The following is a 14,148-nucleotide window of genomic DNA, read 5'->3' as shown; positions in this document are numbered from 1 at the left end:
CTTAAAAATGATTTAAAAACTACGGATGGACATTCTCAAATAGCAAGAGATAGGTGTTGAGGCAGTTGAAATACATAGATTAAATAAATGTGACATAAGGAGTTATAAGATCCCAAGGGAAAACCATGAAAGATTTACCAAAAAGTCAATAAGAGTTGAAATTCTAAAAAGGGCAAGAGATGATGGATAGATATAGAATACTTCTTTAATATGGTGGTTATCTTATTAAGGGTTAGAAAAAAAGAGGTAGAAAGAAGAAAGTTTTCCGAGAAACTGGGGAAATAGTATTATGTATACTGATATATAATAGAATACATTATAATTACCATGTATACACAAATGTTAAAAGTTGAAAGATTATGATTATGTCTATCTAAATAATATTAGTAGTAGTAGTACTCTGTTTAAAATATATTGACCCAAACAATACACAGTTCACCAAGCATTTATGGATGTTAAAGAAAAAACTATAAATAAAGCTATATAAAAAAAAGATTTGTTAAAAATATGACAAATTCTGTGCTGAAATACAAACTTCTTTTCCCAGGTTTTGAGAAGATAGAAATGGGAGTCTCCTAGGAGTAGGGTAGCATATCAATTTCTACCCTTCTTGTGTTGTTTTTTATATCAAAAAGTACAGATTCTGTTCATTTTGTTGACAAATTTGGCAATGTGATATTAGTGTGCTTTAAGAGGAGTGTATGTAGGCTGCAGAGTGCCCACTATAATAGACATATACCACCAGATAAATATTGTAAACAAGTATCAGCAGAAATGGCTGACGTTCAAACATATGCAGACAGTCCTCATCTTATAAGTTTATTTAGTGACTGTTCAAAGTTATGATGCCACTGAAAAAACTGACATGACCATTTTTAATTACACCCTTTGCAGCCTCCCCATGACCTCACATACTTGGCAATTGGTTCATATTTAAGACCATTGCTGAGTACCAAAGTCATGTGATTACTTTTTGTAACTTTATGACAAGCAAAGTTGATGGTTAAGCCAGTTTCACTTTACAATCACGTTACCAGCTTAACAACTGCAGTGATTTACTTAACAGCTGTAGCAAAAAAGGTTGTAAAATCAGGCAAAAGTCATTGAACAAATGCCTCACTTAACAACAGAAATTTTGGGCAAAATTGTACTCATAAGTCGAGGACTACCTGTATGCTTCTAAAGAAAAGAAAGGCCTCCTTATCTAACAGTAGAAAATGTGCTCACATTCCAGAAAAATGAAAATATTGCCATTTTCCAACAACTGTAAATGAAGTTTTGTTCATTCTGATTCAATGAACAAGAAAAGTTCATTAAGTGGAGCTTTAAAAAGTCAATTTCTATTCTTTCATTAATTAAATGTTATAGGCGAATTAGATTATCAGATGAGACAATCATATCTTTAAAGATTATTAAAGCAGCTTAGCAAACAACATGAGATGTTAAACTATGCAACAAAAAGTTAAACTTCACGTAATCAATAAATTAACCCTTCAGGTGACAGATCCAATCAGATTTTCATTCAGAGGCATCCACAGCAAACTAAGATTTCATCAAGATAACAAAATATGCATTGTGATCAAACAACAGCTTTGCATCTTTTCTTTTATATGTGTTTTGTATCAGATTGCACATACAAAAATCCAGAGTTTGCATTATGAGTTTGCAATGCATATTTTACTCTTATTCTCTCATAGAAGCCGATGTATTCAATACTATATATACAGGATAGAAGATCAATAAATGCTAATCTGCACAATGTATGCAATAAGTATAGCTACTCCTTATCAAAATTACCTTAAAAGAAATCCTTTATATAAAATATATTATCTTCTCAAATTAAATTTGCTTTTTCTCATGCATGTCCTATTTTTTATAATTGTACTGGCAAACTGTAATTCTATAATTTCATAGTACAAATCATATCATACATAAAATTACATTGTTCTAATATAACAAATAATCTTATTCAATATTAATTATACATACAAATGCTCATATATCATGATATATATTCCTTTCTAGATCATTTCATCTATCTAGGAATGTCATTGATCCAAGAGCAATATTATACAGCAGTTCTCTAAACTGCCTTAGTTGCTATATATTCGGTCTGTGTCCAAATATGAACCTTCAGTGGTGAAGAGACCTATCTACATTCCAAATACGTGTTTTAAAAAATTACAAAAATACCAAGAAACCAATATGTACAGAATTCCGTATCACTTTTTGTGATGCAATCAATACTAAAAATAATAAAATAAATAAAATAAATAAATAAAAAATAAAACAGCAGATTATAAAATAAATTAAGCTGTTTACACTGACTAGGGATCGTATTGTTGTTGTTGTTACTGTTATTATTATGGCATTTCTGCCTTTGAGAGTCTTCTTATTTTGTCCATATTTTTAAGTATTATAGGCTAGGGAAACTGTAGCAATTAAATTTAATGCTTCATATGAAGAGACAGAGTTTTTGTGTGAATTATACATTCAGAAGCTGAACTGGGTCTTATATAAACAATTAAATTTCATAAATCAATTGTAGATGGGGAAAATCATAAATTGTTATGAGTGATAGCTACTTACTAATCTGTATGGTAGTTACATAAATTATTTTGTTGTTGTAGGAAATAATTCTTAGATGTTTATGTTTACAGATACATATAAATCTTTTGGCTAATTCATTTTTTAATTATCAAGAATAAAAGTTCTTATTCCATTTATTTATTCTGCTTTTTTAAAGAGACTAGATCAGGGGTAGGCAATTAATTTTCCCCAGAGGCCATATACCATATATACCCTACTGCTGCCCCACCGCCGTGCCCAATGCTTCACTCCTGCCCCCACCGCTGACACTCTGCAGACTAGACAGGAACAACTAAAGGGCTGGATGCCCAGATCTGGCCTAGATAGCAATAAAAACGTTGCTAAAATTACAGAATAGTAAGAGAATAGTAAGAGATGGAAACATATTTACTAAAATGTATATGTATGCTTACTGTTGCCTACCTACTGTAGCACTATTATTAGACTGAGTGGGAAGCTAAATCTGTTTAAGAAAGCTAGAGCTATTCATAGTTTTTTTAAATATATATATAATGCAATTTAGTGTAAATGTTATCAGGTGCTTTAAATATAAACACGCAACACTTCTGTTATGTCAGTTTCTCTTAATGTTTTAGTAAAACTCATTTCTAATAATTAGTCATGCTGAATGGATCAGACTGAAAATATGGTGAAAAATATCTAGAGAATCAGGTTGAAAAACTTTGCATTATTCTGTAATTACTATGTATTTCATAACTTTAATTATAGAGTTGATCTTTCTCTTTAAAGCAACTGTGTTTCAACTTTGTTCAAGCAAGATAATTTATTTCAATAAACAAATTATAAAAATAGAAAAATTTTCTACAATAAGCTACCAAATAACTATGCATCAGATTGCAGCCAGAGTTAAACTACATAATATGCCCCCAACATATCCTAAATGAAATGTAGCTAGAATACAGGGACAGCCAATTTAATTAGTATGGTGGATCTGAAGGGGACAGGGTTAATCCTTCCTTTAATGTGAACTTTCATATTAATTTGGTGGCATTATTAAAATACAAATTAGTTATTTTCTTATTAATATTAGACTAATTATGATAAATGAAGATAGCTGGCATTTCTGGAACTTGGTTGCACTAAACCAATTAGTATAGAATCAGCCATAAGATCAGTGAGGACAGCAATTTCAAACAGTTAGATGTTATTCCCATATAATTATTTTCAATTTTATTGAAAAAGCTGTTTATTTTAACATTTTATTTTCAATTTTATTGAAAAAGCTGTTTATTTTAACATTTTGAGTTCCTCAAGAATTTCCAGATAAAGAAAGGAACAGATATACAAGCTGAGAATAATACACTTTGGCAAAGAATTTCTAATGAGCTAGGTTTGATACAGAAAAGAAAAACTCAATTTCTATTTTCAAAATTTTGAGACTGGAATTCAAAATATATGAAGATTTTAATTAATTTAAATAGAATTTAATCATATTCAAACTTTACTTGGACAACAAATATATAACAGAAATATTTAATCTTTTCCTAACCAATCACTAGATGTGATCTAAAACTGATCGCACTTGATTATTTTAAATAAACCACAACAAAAGAAACTATAAAATCAGACTATGGTTCAGACAAAGCACTAGGTTTTATGAATTTAAGGCAGAACTACTGCAAAACAGAGATCCAATAGTCTACACAACTTTTGTCCAACACTATATAGTCTATATCAAGCTTATGTCTCAATTACACCTGAAGGCAGTTTAAACAAAATGTAATTGCTGTGCTTTTGTTTCTTTAAGGCAGTTATACTGTTTTCCCCAACAATCCCCAAATAAACTCCATCCCCAAAATATTTACCTTCATTTTCCCATTGAAACCGCACTTGGGTTGATGGCTACAAAGACTTTAATGACAGCAACAAGCAGCCCAATGGTTGTGATTGAGCAGAAAAGTGCTGAGAGACCCCTATATTCCAGGAAGGTGGTTTGTTCCCACTGACCTCAAACACAGCAACATCGGTGAGAACAGGGTAAGTGATGAAACGCTAGCAAAAGAAAGGGGAGATAAAGACATAGGAAACAAAAACGCTGCTGCTTATCCTGGCAATTCTTTCTCAGGAAGGCTCCAGGAAGGACAGGAAGCTCCACCCTCCCCCAAGGTTTCAAAAGGAAACGCTCTGTAACCCAGCAGCTCTACAAAGAGAAAGGCTCTTCGGAGAACCACCCACGGGGACCTCTACCGGCTGAATCCTAAGCCTTCTCGGGAGCGCGGAGAGAAAATCGCCAAGATCCTTATCCCTTTTCCTGAGGGCTCCTCGGGGATAGCTTTCCTTGCTTGACATCTGTCACCCGCTCTCCTCCAACCATTCCCAGAGACTGCCAGCTACTCGGTCTCCTGCTAGTTGGTAGGGGCTGGCTCAGCCCGGACACCCACCTGGAAGGCGGACGTGAAGTCTGCTGAGAAGGGAAATTTTCTAAAGAGAAAAGTAGAAAAGCTGCGGGGATGCACCGAGATCTCTCGCGAGGCTCCCAGTTTCTTTCACCAGAAGAAAGGAGGAGCCACTGGCACCCGCCCCTCCTCTTGTAGGTCATTCTTCATTTGCCCCATCCCTGCTCCGCCTGAGAACTCACCTTGTGCCTCCCTCTTCCAAATTGTCGGCCGCCCTGCTTGGGGAAAGATTCTTTTTTCACTTCCTCGGCTCGGACTCCTCGCCACTGCAGCAGCAGCAACGCAATCCAAGCGCATCCCCACTTTTCCTTCCCGAATCGGGTTTTTTCGGTCTTCTTCTCTGAGCTAGGTTCACTTCCGCTACCAGCCGCGGGAACGGAGCGGAAGGGCTTAAAAGAGAGCGTGAGGCAGATCCTCTGGAGAACGCTGAACCCGGAGCGGAGGTACGCATGCGCGAGGGAAGAACCAGGCGCCGCCCGACAGACCCAGTTGTCGGAGTGCGTTTCCTTGGCGCCGTGGTTGTCGACTAGCGCTCCTTTTCCTTCGACCTCCTCGTCATGCCCCTCACGAAAGGAGGAGGCGGGGGCGAGGTAAAAGGGCTCGGAGAAGTTCCTGGGGTCAGGACGGACGTGGTATCCGGAGAGGCATCCGCTCGCAGCGCATTGGCCTTTAAACGCAACAAAGGTTACTGCTGTGTACTTCTTCATAAGGTGGGGAGATCCCCTCAGCCCTGCGCTGTTTGCCCTCACTTAAGGCGAGAAAAGAGTTGGACTGAAAAAGTGACGCGGGCCTGCGTTCATGCCCTTATACACACGAATTTTGAAAGGGGCACTTTTATAATAAAGTGGAGGTGAAGGGCGGAAATATGCATGTTTTGCTGAGAGAGGCCAGTAATGCCACACGAAGGTGTTTTTTTTTAAGCTTTGGGTTAGCAACTTCAATCTAATAGAATGAAATTGCCCTTGTTTCTCTGGCTCATGTTGCAATCCATTATGCCCTATTTCTGAGCTTGAAGTTGAATGACTTGCCTTAATAGAAATCAGAGACCAACCGTTTTTGAAGAATAGACCAGTGACTTTTCCCATTGCGCTGCATTCTCTTCATGTAGCATTCTCCCAGCATTGAAAATATTTTCCAATTATTATCTAGCTGGCTAACAATTCTGTTAGACATCCGATTTGGTGTCACAGCAAGACAATTGTGAGTAGTGTGGCGCCGCAAATCCCGGCCAATCCTTCTTCGTTAGGAGGCCGTAACGGGCTAAAGTCACCCCAGAGGGGTGACAAAGAAAAGAGAGACACCCTGCTGATCACGCTCTGCCACTTGATCCAAGGCACCCTCCCAACCAACAAAGAAGAGAGACAGCTATTAAGGCCGCACCGAAGCTGGACAACCAAAGAAGAAATACTAATGAGCTGGAGCAGTTTGTGAACAGAGCATTGGAACTGGATGAAACGATTTTAAACTACTGTATTAGAAATTCAACCCCAAGTAAAAAAAGAATTTTTGAAAGACTCTCCAAAGCACTGGGAAAGGTGCGAGTTAGCACATGGAGATTATAGACCCAAAAGAGAAATGAAATTTAAATGGAAGACAATGAAGTTTTAAAATATAGAAAGACCGGACTGGAACTTGTACTACTGTGAAAAATGATTTTAATTTGCTGATAATATGTGACTACTGGAAGAAATTGTATTTTAAAAATGGACCTTTTGATCATTTGACAAACAGCTGTTGTATCTTCTGCTTCTTTTTAATGCTGGAACTTAGAGCGTGGATGCCACCTACTAGTGAATAAAGATACTATACTACTACACGGTTGAAAAAGGCCTTGATGGGAAGCCAGAATTGATAAGAAGGGAAACAAAGTGAAAGCAAACAACACCTGAGAGACTGTCTTTTTGTTTTTCATTTTATGTCTATTTGCTTTCTGGTTGTTTGGGAGTAACTGGTGAGCCTTTTGAAGCTCTTCAAAGTAGTGCGGATTATAAACAATAGGAATTGTCCTCAAAACTGAACATTTGACTTGGTCAAATGGTGGTTTAATGAGACATTGGGAAATTTAGTGGGCCATTCTGGATTATAAATATTGTTTGATAGAACATCTTATGAGGCAAAAGAAGAAAACTTCCATTTTTTACAAATTTGGATAACTCACAGGGAGTAAATGGGCAGATTTTGAGAACTAAAAAAATTGTGGACTCTGAGGAACAGTTCGGGATTGAGCAAATTCTTCTAATATTGGCTATTTGGTGTTCTGGACAATTGGCGTATTGGTGGATTATTGAGTAACTTTTGGCCTATTAAAATAAAGCAACAGGGAAAAACATACATTTCAAAAAGAAATACTATTGAAGCTTCAATGTATTCAGGAAGCTATGACAAGGAACCATAGGTTGATGAAGAAACTGATGCATAATACAGATGTGAGACTAGGAATCCCTCAGCAAATGACAATCAAAAATGAACAAAAAAATCAGAAAATAGAGGAGAAATTAGAAGGAGAACAGGGAAGAATAGAGATAAATCAACAAATGACATAAACATAAAGATATGAAACAGAGTAAAAATTCTTGAAATGGAACAGGTAGATTGCTCTTTAAGAGATCAAAATATAGAGGAAAAAGAGAAAGATCTCCCAGAACTGATGAAATAATTATGGATGGGTGCTCTAGAGCTTCGACAGCGAGAAGTAGATAAGCCTTTTGAAGCTCTTCAAAGTAGTGCGGATTATAAACAATAGGAATTGTCCTCAAAACTGAACATTTGACTTGGTCAAATGGTGGTTTAATGAGACATCGGGAAATTTAGTGGGCCATTCTGGATTATAAATATTGTTTGATAGAACATCTTATGAGGCAAAAGAAGAAAACTTCCATTTTTTACAAAGTTGGATAACTCACAGGGAGTAAATGGGCAGATTTTGAGAACTAAAAAAAATGTGGATTCTGAGGAACAGTTCGGGATTGAGCAAATTCTTCTAATATTGGCTATTTGGTGTTCTGGACAATTGGAATATTGGTGGATTATTGAGTAACTTTTGGCCTATTAAAATAAAGCAACAGGGAAAAACATACATTTCAAAAAGAAATACTATTGAAGCTTCAATGTATTCAGGAAGCTATGACAAGGAACCATAGGTTGATGAAGAAACTGATGCATAATACAGATGTGAGACTAGGAATCCCTCAGCAAATGACAATCAAAAATGAACAAAAAAATCAGAAAATAGAGGAGAAATTAGAAGAACAGGGAAAAATAGAGGAGATAAATCAACAAATGACATAAACATAAAGATATGAAACAGAGTAAAAATTCTTGAAATGGAACAGGTAGATTGCTCTTTAAGAGATCAAAATATAGAGGAAAAAGAGAAAGATCTCCCAGAACTGATGAAATAATTATGGATGGGTGCTCTAGAGCTTCGACAGCGAGAGGTAGATGTAGAGACAGATTAAATATGAGTGATGTAAGCGGATACAAGGTTCCAAGGGAGGAGCATGGGAGATTTGTCAAAAAGTCATTAAGAGTTAAAATACTAAAAAGGGCAAGAGATGATAGATAGATACAGTATACTTCTTAATATGGGATTTGATTTAAGTGTTAGAAAATAAGAGGTAGAGATTAGAAATTGGGAAAATATTATTATGCATACTGCTTCTGCGTCTTGTGCCATATCCGTCATTGGATGTTGGCGATCATGGTGGCAATCCTATTTTTGTCAACGGTCGTATGAAAAAGTGCTGCTGAGTTTTGTCCAAACCAGTCCCTTAGATTTTGAAGCCACTATGTTCTCCTGCCTGGACCTCATTTGCCTTCTGCCTGAACCTCATATGCTGTATTTTTTTGGATATCACATGTCTAGAATATTCTAACTTTAGCTTTTTAATAGCTTTGATTATTTCCCTTTGCTTACCCAGGTGGCTTATTTTGTCAACCCAGCTTATACGTAACAGCCATCTGTAAATCCACGTTTCAAATGCTTCTATTTTCTTCAAGTGGTTTTCTGTCAGAGACCAACTCTACTCTGTAGAGCAGGATAGAAAAGATGTAACATCTGACAAGCCTGATTTTCAGTCTTAGGCTTATGTCGTGACTGCAGAAGACCTTTTTCATTTTGAAGAATGCTGTTCGAGCGTTCTCTGTCCTTGTCTTTACTTCACTGATCACGTCCCAGCTTTCATGTAAATTAAAACCGAGGTACCTGATCCTGTCAACTTTTTCTAGTGGTATCCTTTTGGAATTTATGAGTGGTAAATTAATGGGTTGTTTGCTGATGACCATGATCTTGGTTTTTGAAGTGTTGAGCTTCAAACCGTATTTTTCAGATATTTCTGAGACTCTTATTGATAAGAAGCTGAAGGTCTTCATGCTTACTGGCAAGCAGAACTGTATCATCAGCATATCTTAAATTGTTGATCTGAACACCATTTATTTAAGGACAGCATCAATGTTTTCCAGTGCTTCATTGAAAATTGACTCAGAGTAGATATTAAACAACAGTGGAGACAGTCCTGTCTGACCACTCTTCATATTTCTACATCATCTGAGTATTTTTGGCCTAGTCTCACATTTGCTACCTGATACCAATATAGATTATTTATGATTCGGATGTCTTTGTCATCTAGTCCCACTTGTTCCACGATTTGTAGTAGTTTGCTGTGTCTTATTTTATCAAATGTTTTTTCAAAATCGATGAAGTACATATAAACACTGATTGACATCTCTACAGCGCTGTACAAGAACTTGAATGCTGAATAGGGCATGTTGTGTACCAAGATTGTTTCTGAAACCAAATTGTGTGTTACTAAACACTCCTCAATTTTGTTGAATATTGATTTATTCTCAGGAATATTTTCAGGGCATGGCTCATTAAGCTTATTCTGTATTCGGTACATATTTTTGCATTTATTTGGGGGTGGGATTGCAACAAAAGTTGATTTTAGCCAATCATTTAGTATCGTTCCTGTTTCATATATTTGATTGAAGAGCTGCAATAAAAATTTGTTCCTATTGTCTTCAAGCAATTTTAAATTTTTTACAGGGATATCATCAGGTCCTGTGGCTTTTCTTGTTTTTGTTATTTTTATTGCGTGTTCAATCTCCTCCATAGTGATGTTTGGTCCAGTTGTTATACTTCCCATATCAATATCATCCCTAGTGTCCTCAAAAAGTTCTTCAATATATTCCTTCCATCTTTTTAGTTTTTCATCCTCATCCAAGATGATTTCCCCCTCTTTGACAACTAAGTTATTGGTTTTCTTTTTGTAGACACCTGCTGCTTTCACTTTTTTTGTGTAAATTGAAATTATTATGAAATGTTCTCTGTCTCTCTCTCTCTCTCTTTTTTTTTGCATCTTTTTGCAAACCACTTTTCTTTTGCTAGTCGAATTTTTCTTCTAATTGTTCTCTGCAATTCATTGTATTTTTCTTGTTTTTATTTTTATAAGAGAGTCTTTCATCCATGAGTTTGCATTGAAGTCCCCCATGAGTATTGTGATATCATTACTTTTAGGGGTTTCTATACACTGGTTATATTTTTGTAAAACTTCTCTAAATCCTCCTCATCACTGTCAGCTGTGGGAACGTAAATTTGTATAACATTTATATTTATTGGAGTACTATTTATTTGAATCATCATCACTCTATCAGATACAGGAATAAAGGACTTGATGCATTTATTTACAAGGTCGTTTACTATTATAGCTACTTCATTTCGATGAGGTTTACTATTTTCACCAGAGTAGTAGATACTATAATATCCTATTCTATACATTCCATTTTCAGGCCAGTGCATTTCACTCACTCCCAGTGTAGAGATATTGTATTTGAACATTTCTTGGATAGTGTTGGGTGTTTTCCCAGATTCATATAGGCTTCTCAGGTTCCAGGTTCCAATTCGTACTTTTGGGTTAGATTCTTAGCACCTCTGCCCCATTTAAGGGGCTCCTGTACTTGAGGCCATTGTTAGGTTTTGGCACCATTAATATGATTTTCCTAGCAAATATACAGTGTAGTCCTCCCTTTCTACACCGTGATACACACACTGTTCAAATGACTGCCACCACACCGTGTGCTATTCTTCTGAAACTGTTCTGGCCAATGAGGTCTCCGCCTTCCATCGATATTGATGAGCCAGCTGCCACTCACCAGGCCTTTGGTCCACGGGAGGTATTTGATTCCCTCCAACATCACCATTATAGCATAAAAGCTATACTGGATAGGTGTCCCCAATCCGCCAGCTGAGGATACGCTCTGTGGAGGTTTCAGGCTCTTCCTCTCCCTTTCAAAGAGTATATTGCTACATAATATAATTATTATAATTACTATATATATGTAAATGTTAGAAGTTGAAAGATTATTACTATGTATACCTAAATAGCATTATTATCAGTATTGTGTATAAATTGACCTAGACAATACACTTTTTCCTAAGCACTTATGTATGTCAAAGAAAAAAACTATATACTGCTTGCAGTCATCTACCTGTCAAATTTTGTTTAAATTCCTGAGGCTGATTAATTGCTGAACTAGGAATATATTTTAAAAGATTAAAAATTTAGTTTCTAAGTAATTTGAGTAATTTCCATGAAGAGGTATTTTCTATTATGAATATTTTCTGAGTTGGGCCAATTATTCAACACTAGTTTCTTACTTACCTTCAAACTCCATTTTCCATTTTTTATCTCTTGGTAGCAATTTTAAAAAATCACATTTATCAAGAATATGAGATATCATTTTATGTACATTGGATTTACAGTGTTTGGAGAGAAAAAATCATTAGAAGTAACAGCTCCCTAATTAAGCATCAGCATCATACAGAAAGCCATCAAATTATAGTATCACTTTGAAGATTACAAGAACTAATTTTACTTTAACTGCAATGTTACCACTAAGTATATAACTACCAATTCTGAGCATGCATGTATTTGCTTAGTTTTACTTGCTTCAAAAGACTATTCATCGAGCAAACAACTCTGCAATAATTCTGTGCGTGACCATAATTTAAAAGTATTGTACTCATGAAACATGTCACAATCATAATAAATTGTTGATATCACAATAGTTTATATTTCTTAGTGCTAATAAGTTGTATTTGCTAGCTACTTGATTATTTAAAATATATATAGATTTTTGAGTGATTTACAGTTTGTTTAAATTATTGAAAAACTAAAACAAAATTATAAAATAGGATAAGATTTTTTTAAAAAATAAATCCACACAATCCAAAATAGTAGTGCTCAACCTTTCTGGCTGGGATGGGATGGGAGAAGGGAACCAAGCTGCATGAGCAGTGGGCCAACGTGCACATACATGCACAAGCAGCTCAACCTGAGCGAGAGGTGGGCTGGGGCACACAAGCATGTACATATAGCTGAGCTGTGTGCATGCATTTGTGCATGCACACCAGCCTGCCGCTCACACGAGCTGCATAAAAATGCACACCAGCCCACTGCTCATTTGGCTTGGTTCCAAATAGGCCACAGACTGGATTTGCAAGGCAATGGGATTTATATGAACGAAGAACATGATGACCGCAGCAGCTTTTTTGCCGACCTATAGTACTTTTTGGCAGCTGATAACCAGCCACAAAGTAGCTCTCAAAGAGGGAGGCTTCTTTGCCTGCCAGCCGCTTCCCAGCAGCGGAGGCTGACTGGGACTGATGAAAACTCCAGTCAGCTTGCCTTCCAGAGTATGGACCAGCCACTGCGGAAGGTAAGCAGCCCAAACAAAGAGGTGGTGCTGGAGGAGGAAGTGCGGCTAGGGCTGGGGCTGCTAAAGGAGGGGAAATAGGGCCAACTGGCAAAGGGAGTGTAGGGTAGATAGGTACAAATTCCAAACTTTTCCTACCTTTTCCTGTAGGTGTGGCTTGGTGGGAGGGGTCATGTAACTGGGCATGGGCATGAGGGACATCAAGTTGGCCATGCCCACTCAGTCACATGCCCCCCACCTAGCCACCAAATCGGTAATGAAAATTTTTGAAACCCATCACTTGAATAAACTAATGTTAGCAATTAAGGAGAAATAATAAACTGAATATTACATGACATGGGACTTATTTTATCAATGGTTAGACAACAAAAATGGAAGTTAGGAACAGGAAAACAAAAGAAAAAGATTAGTGAAATAAAGAAGATAGCTTAAGAGAAAGAAGCAAATATGATTATTATGTTTAATATTTTAACACTACAGAATTAATATTAATTAATGAATATTGTAAATCTTGATTATTTGTACCTGGATCTCTCTCTCACACACACACACAATTAGCTATGGTTAAACAAGATCATCTATGTTTAAGCAATCCAACAAATGAGACACTATCACTTCTTTTTTTTTCAACAAACTTTTATTTTCCATTTTTATAACATATAATCACATGTATACTATTACATAGACAATATGTTGTAAGAGAAGACAGTATACATGTGCAATCATATTACTTTAAAATCTAACACCCCTCATCAGGCCTAATATACTTCCCCCCCTCCCCTCCGAGCCCCCACAACCTCCCCCCCCCCGACTTCCCAGAACCTGTACACGGTATAGATATTTAACAAACACAGTCTAAGATATATTGAGGGGGAAAAAAGAATAAGAAATTAATAACATCTTTGTGTTGAACTTAGCTCCTCCTTGCTAAATTAACTTTAAACAATTTAAATCATTCCTGATCTTAAGCATAGGCTATCTGGAATTTCTTAGTCCCATATTTATTTTGTATATAATCGATCCATTTTTTCCAGTCTGGTTTATATCTCTCATTTGAGTGGTCTTTAAGATACGCAGATATTTTAGCCATCTCGGCTAAATTTGTGACTTTCAATGTCCATTCTTGGATTGTAGGCAAGTCTTCCTTCTTCCAGTATTGCGCCACCAACAGTCTTGCTGCCGTTATTAAATGCAAAATCAAGTTAACCTCTACTGCTGTGCAGTCAGTTATTATACCTAACAAAAATAACTGAGGAGTAAACTTTATCCTTTTTTAAAGAATATTTTGTATAATCCACCATATTTTTATCCAAAATGCCTTAACCTTTTGGCAAGTCCACCGTATATGAAAGTATGTAGCATCAAGAGAACCACATCTCCAACATTTGGGTTGTAAATTCGAATACATAGAAGCCAACGTTTTAGGATC

The 14,148-nt window shown here is 36.3% G+C and overlaps 1 protein-coding gene across 6 annotated transcripts in view; it reads right to left on the bottom strand.

The window, feature by feature from the left end:
- The window catches only part of ATP2C1 (ATPase secretory pathway Ca2+ transporting 1), a 92,521-nt gene extending 86,983 nt beyond the window's left edge, over positions 1-5,538 (bottom strand). The window contains exons 1-3 of one of the 6 annotated variants that reach the window (XM_087712938.1): positions 5,189-5,320; positions 4,992-5,031; positions 4,416-4,602 (exon numbers count right to left, since the gene is read on the bottom strand). In XM_087712938.1, the coding sequence (XP_087569064.1) occupies positions 4,416-4,421 (6 nt within the window). In that variant the 5' untranslated portion in view covers positions 4,422-4,602; positions 4,992-5,031; positions 5,189-5,320. Of the gene's footprint in view, positions 1-4,415; positions 4,603-4,991; positions 5,095-5,188 lie in introns of those variants that run through there. The other 5 variants (XM_087712941.1, XM_087712937.1, XM_087712936.1 and 2 more) reach the window with 5 other exon arrangements.
- Between the last annotated feature and the right edge of the window lie 8,610 nt (positions 5,539-14,148).

The sequence above is a fragment of the Thamnophis sirtalis genome, unplaced genomic scaffold (assembly GCF_051295495.1).
Source record: "Thamnophis sirtalis isolate CommonGarterSnake01/CBP01778 unplaced genomic scaffold, rThaSir2_p1.2 scaffold_4, whole genome shotgun sequence".
NCBI lineage: Eukaryota > Metazoa > Chordata > Lepidosauria > Squamata > Natricidae > Thamnophis > Thamnophis sirtalis.
Note: the sequence above shows the minus strand (reverse complement) of the source record. Positions and strands in the feature narration are given on the sequence as shown.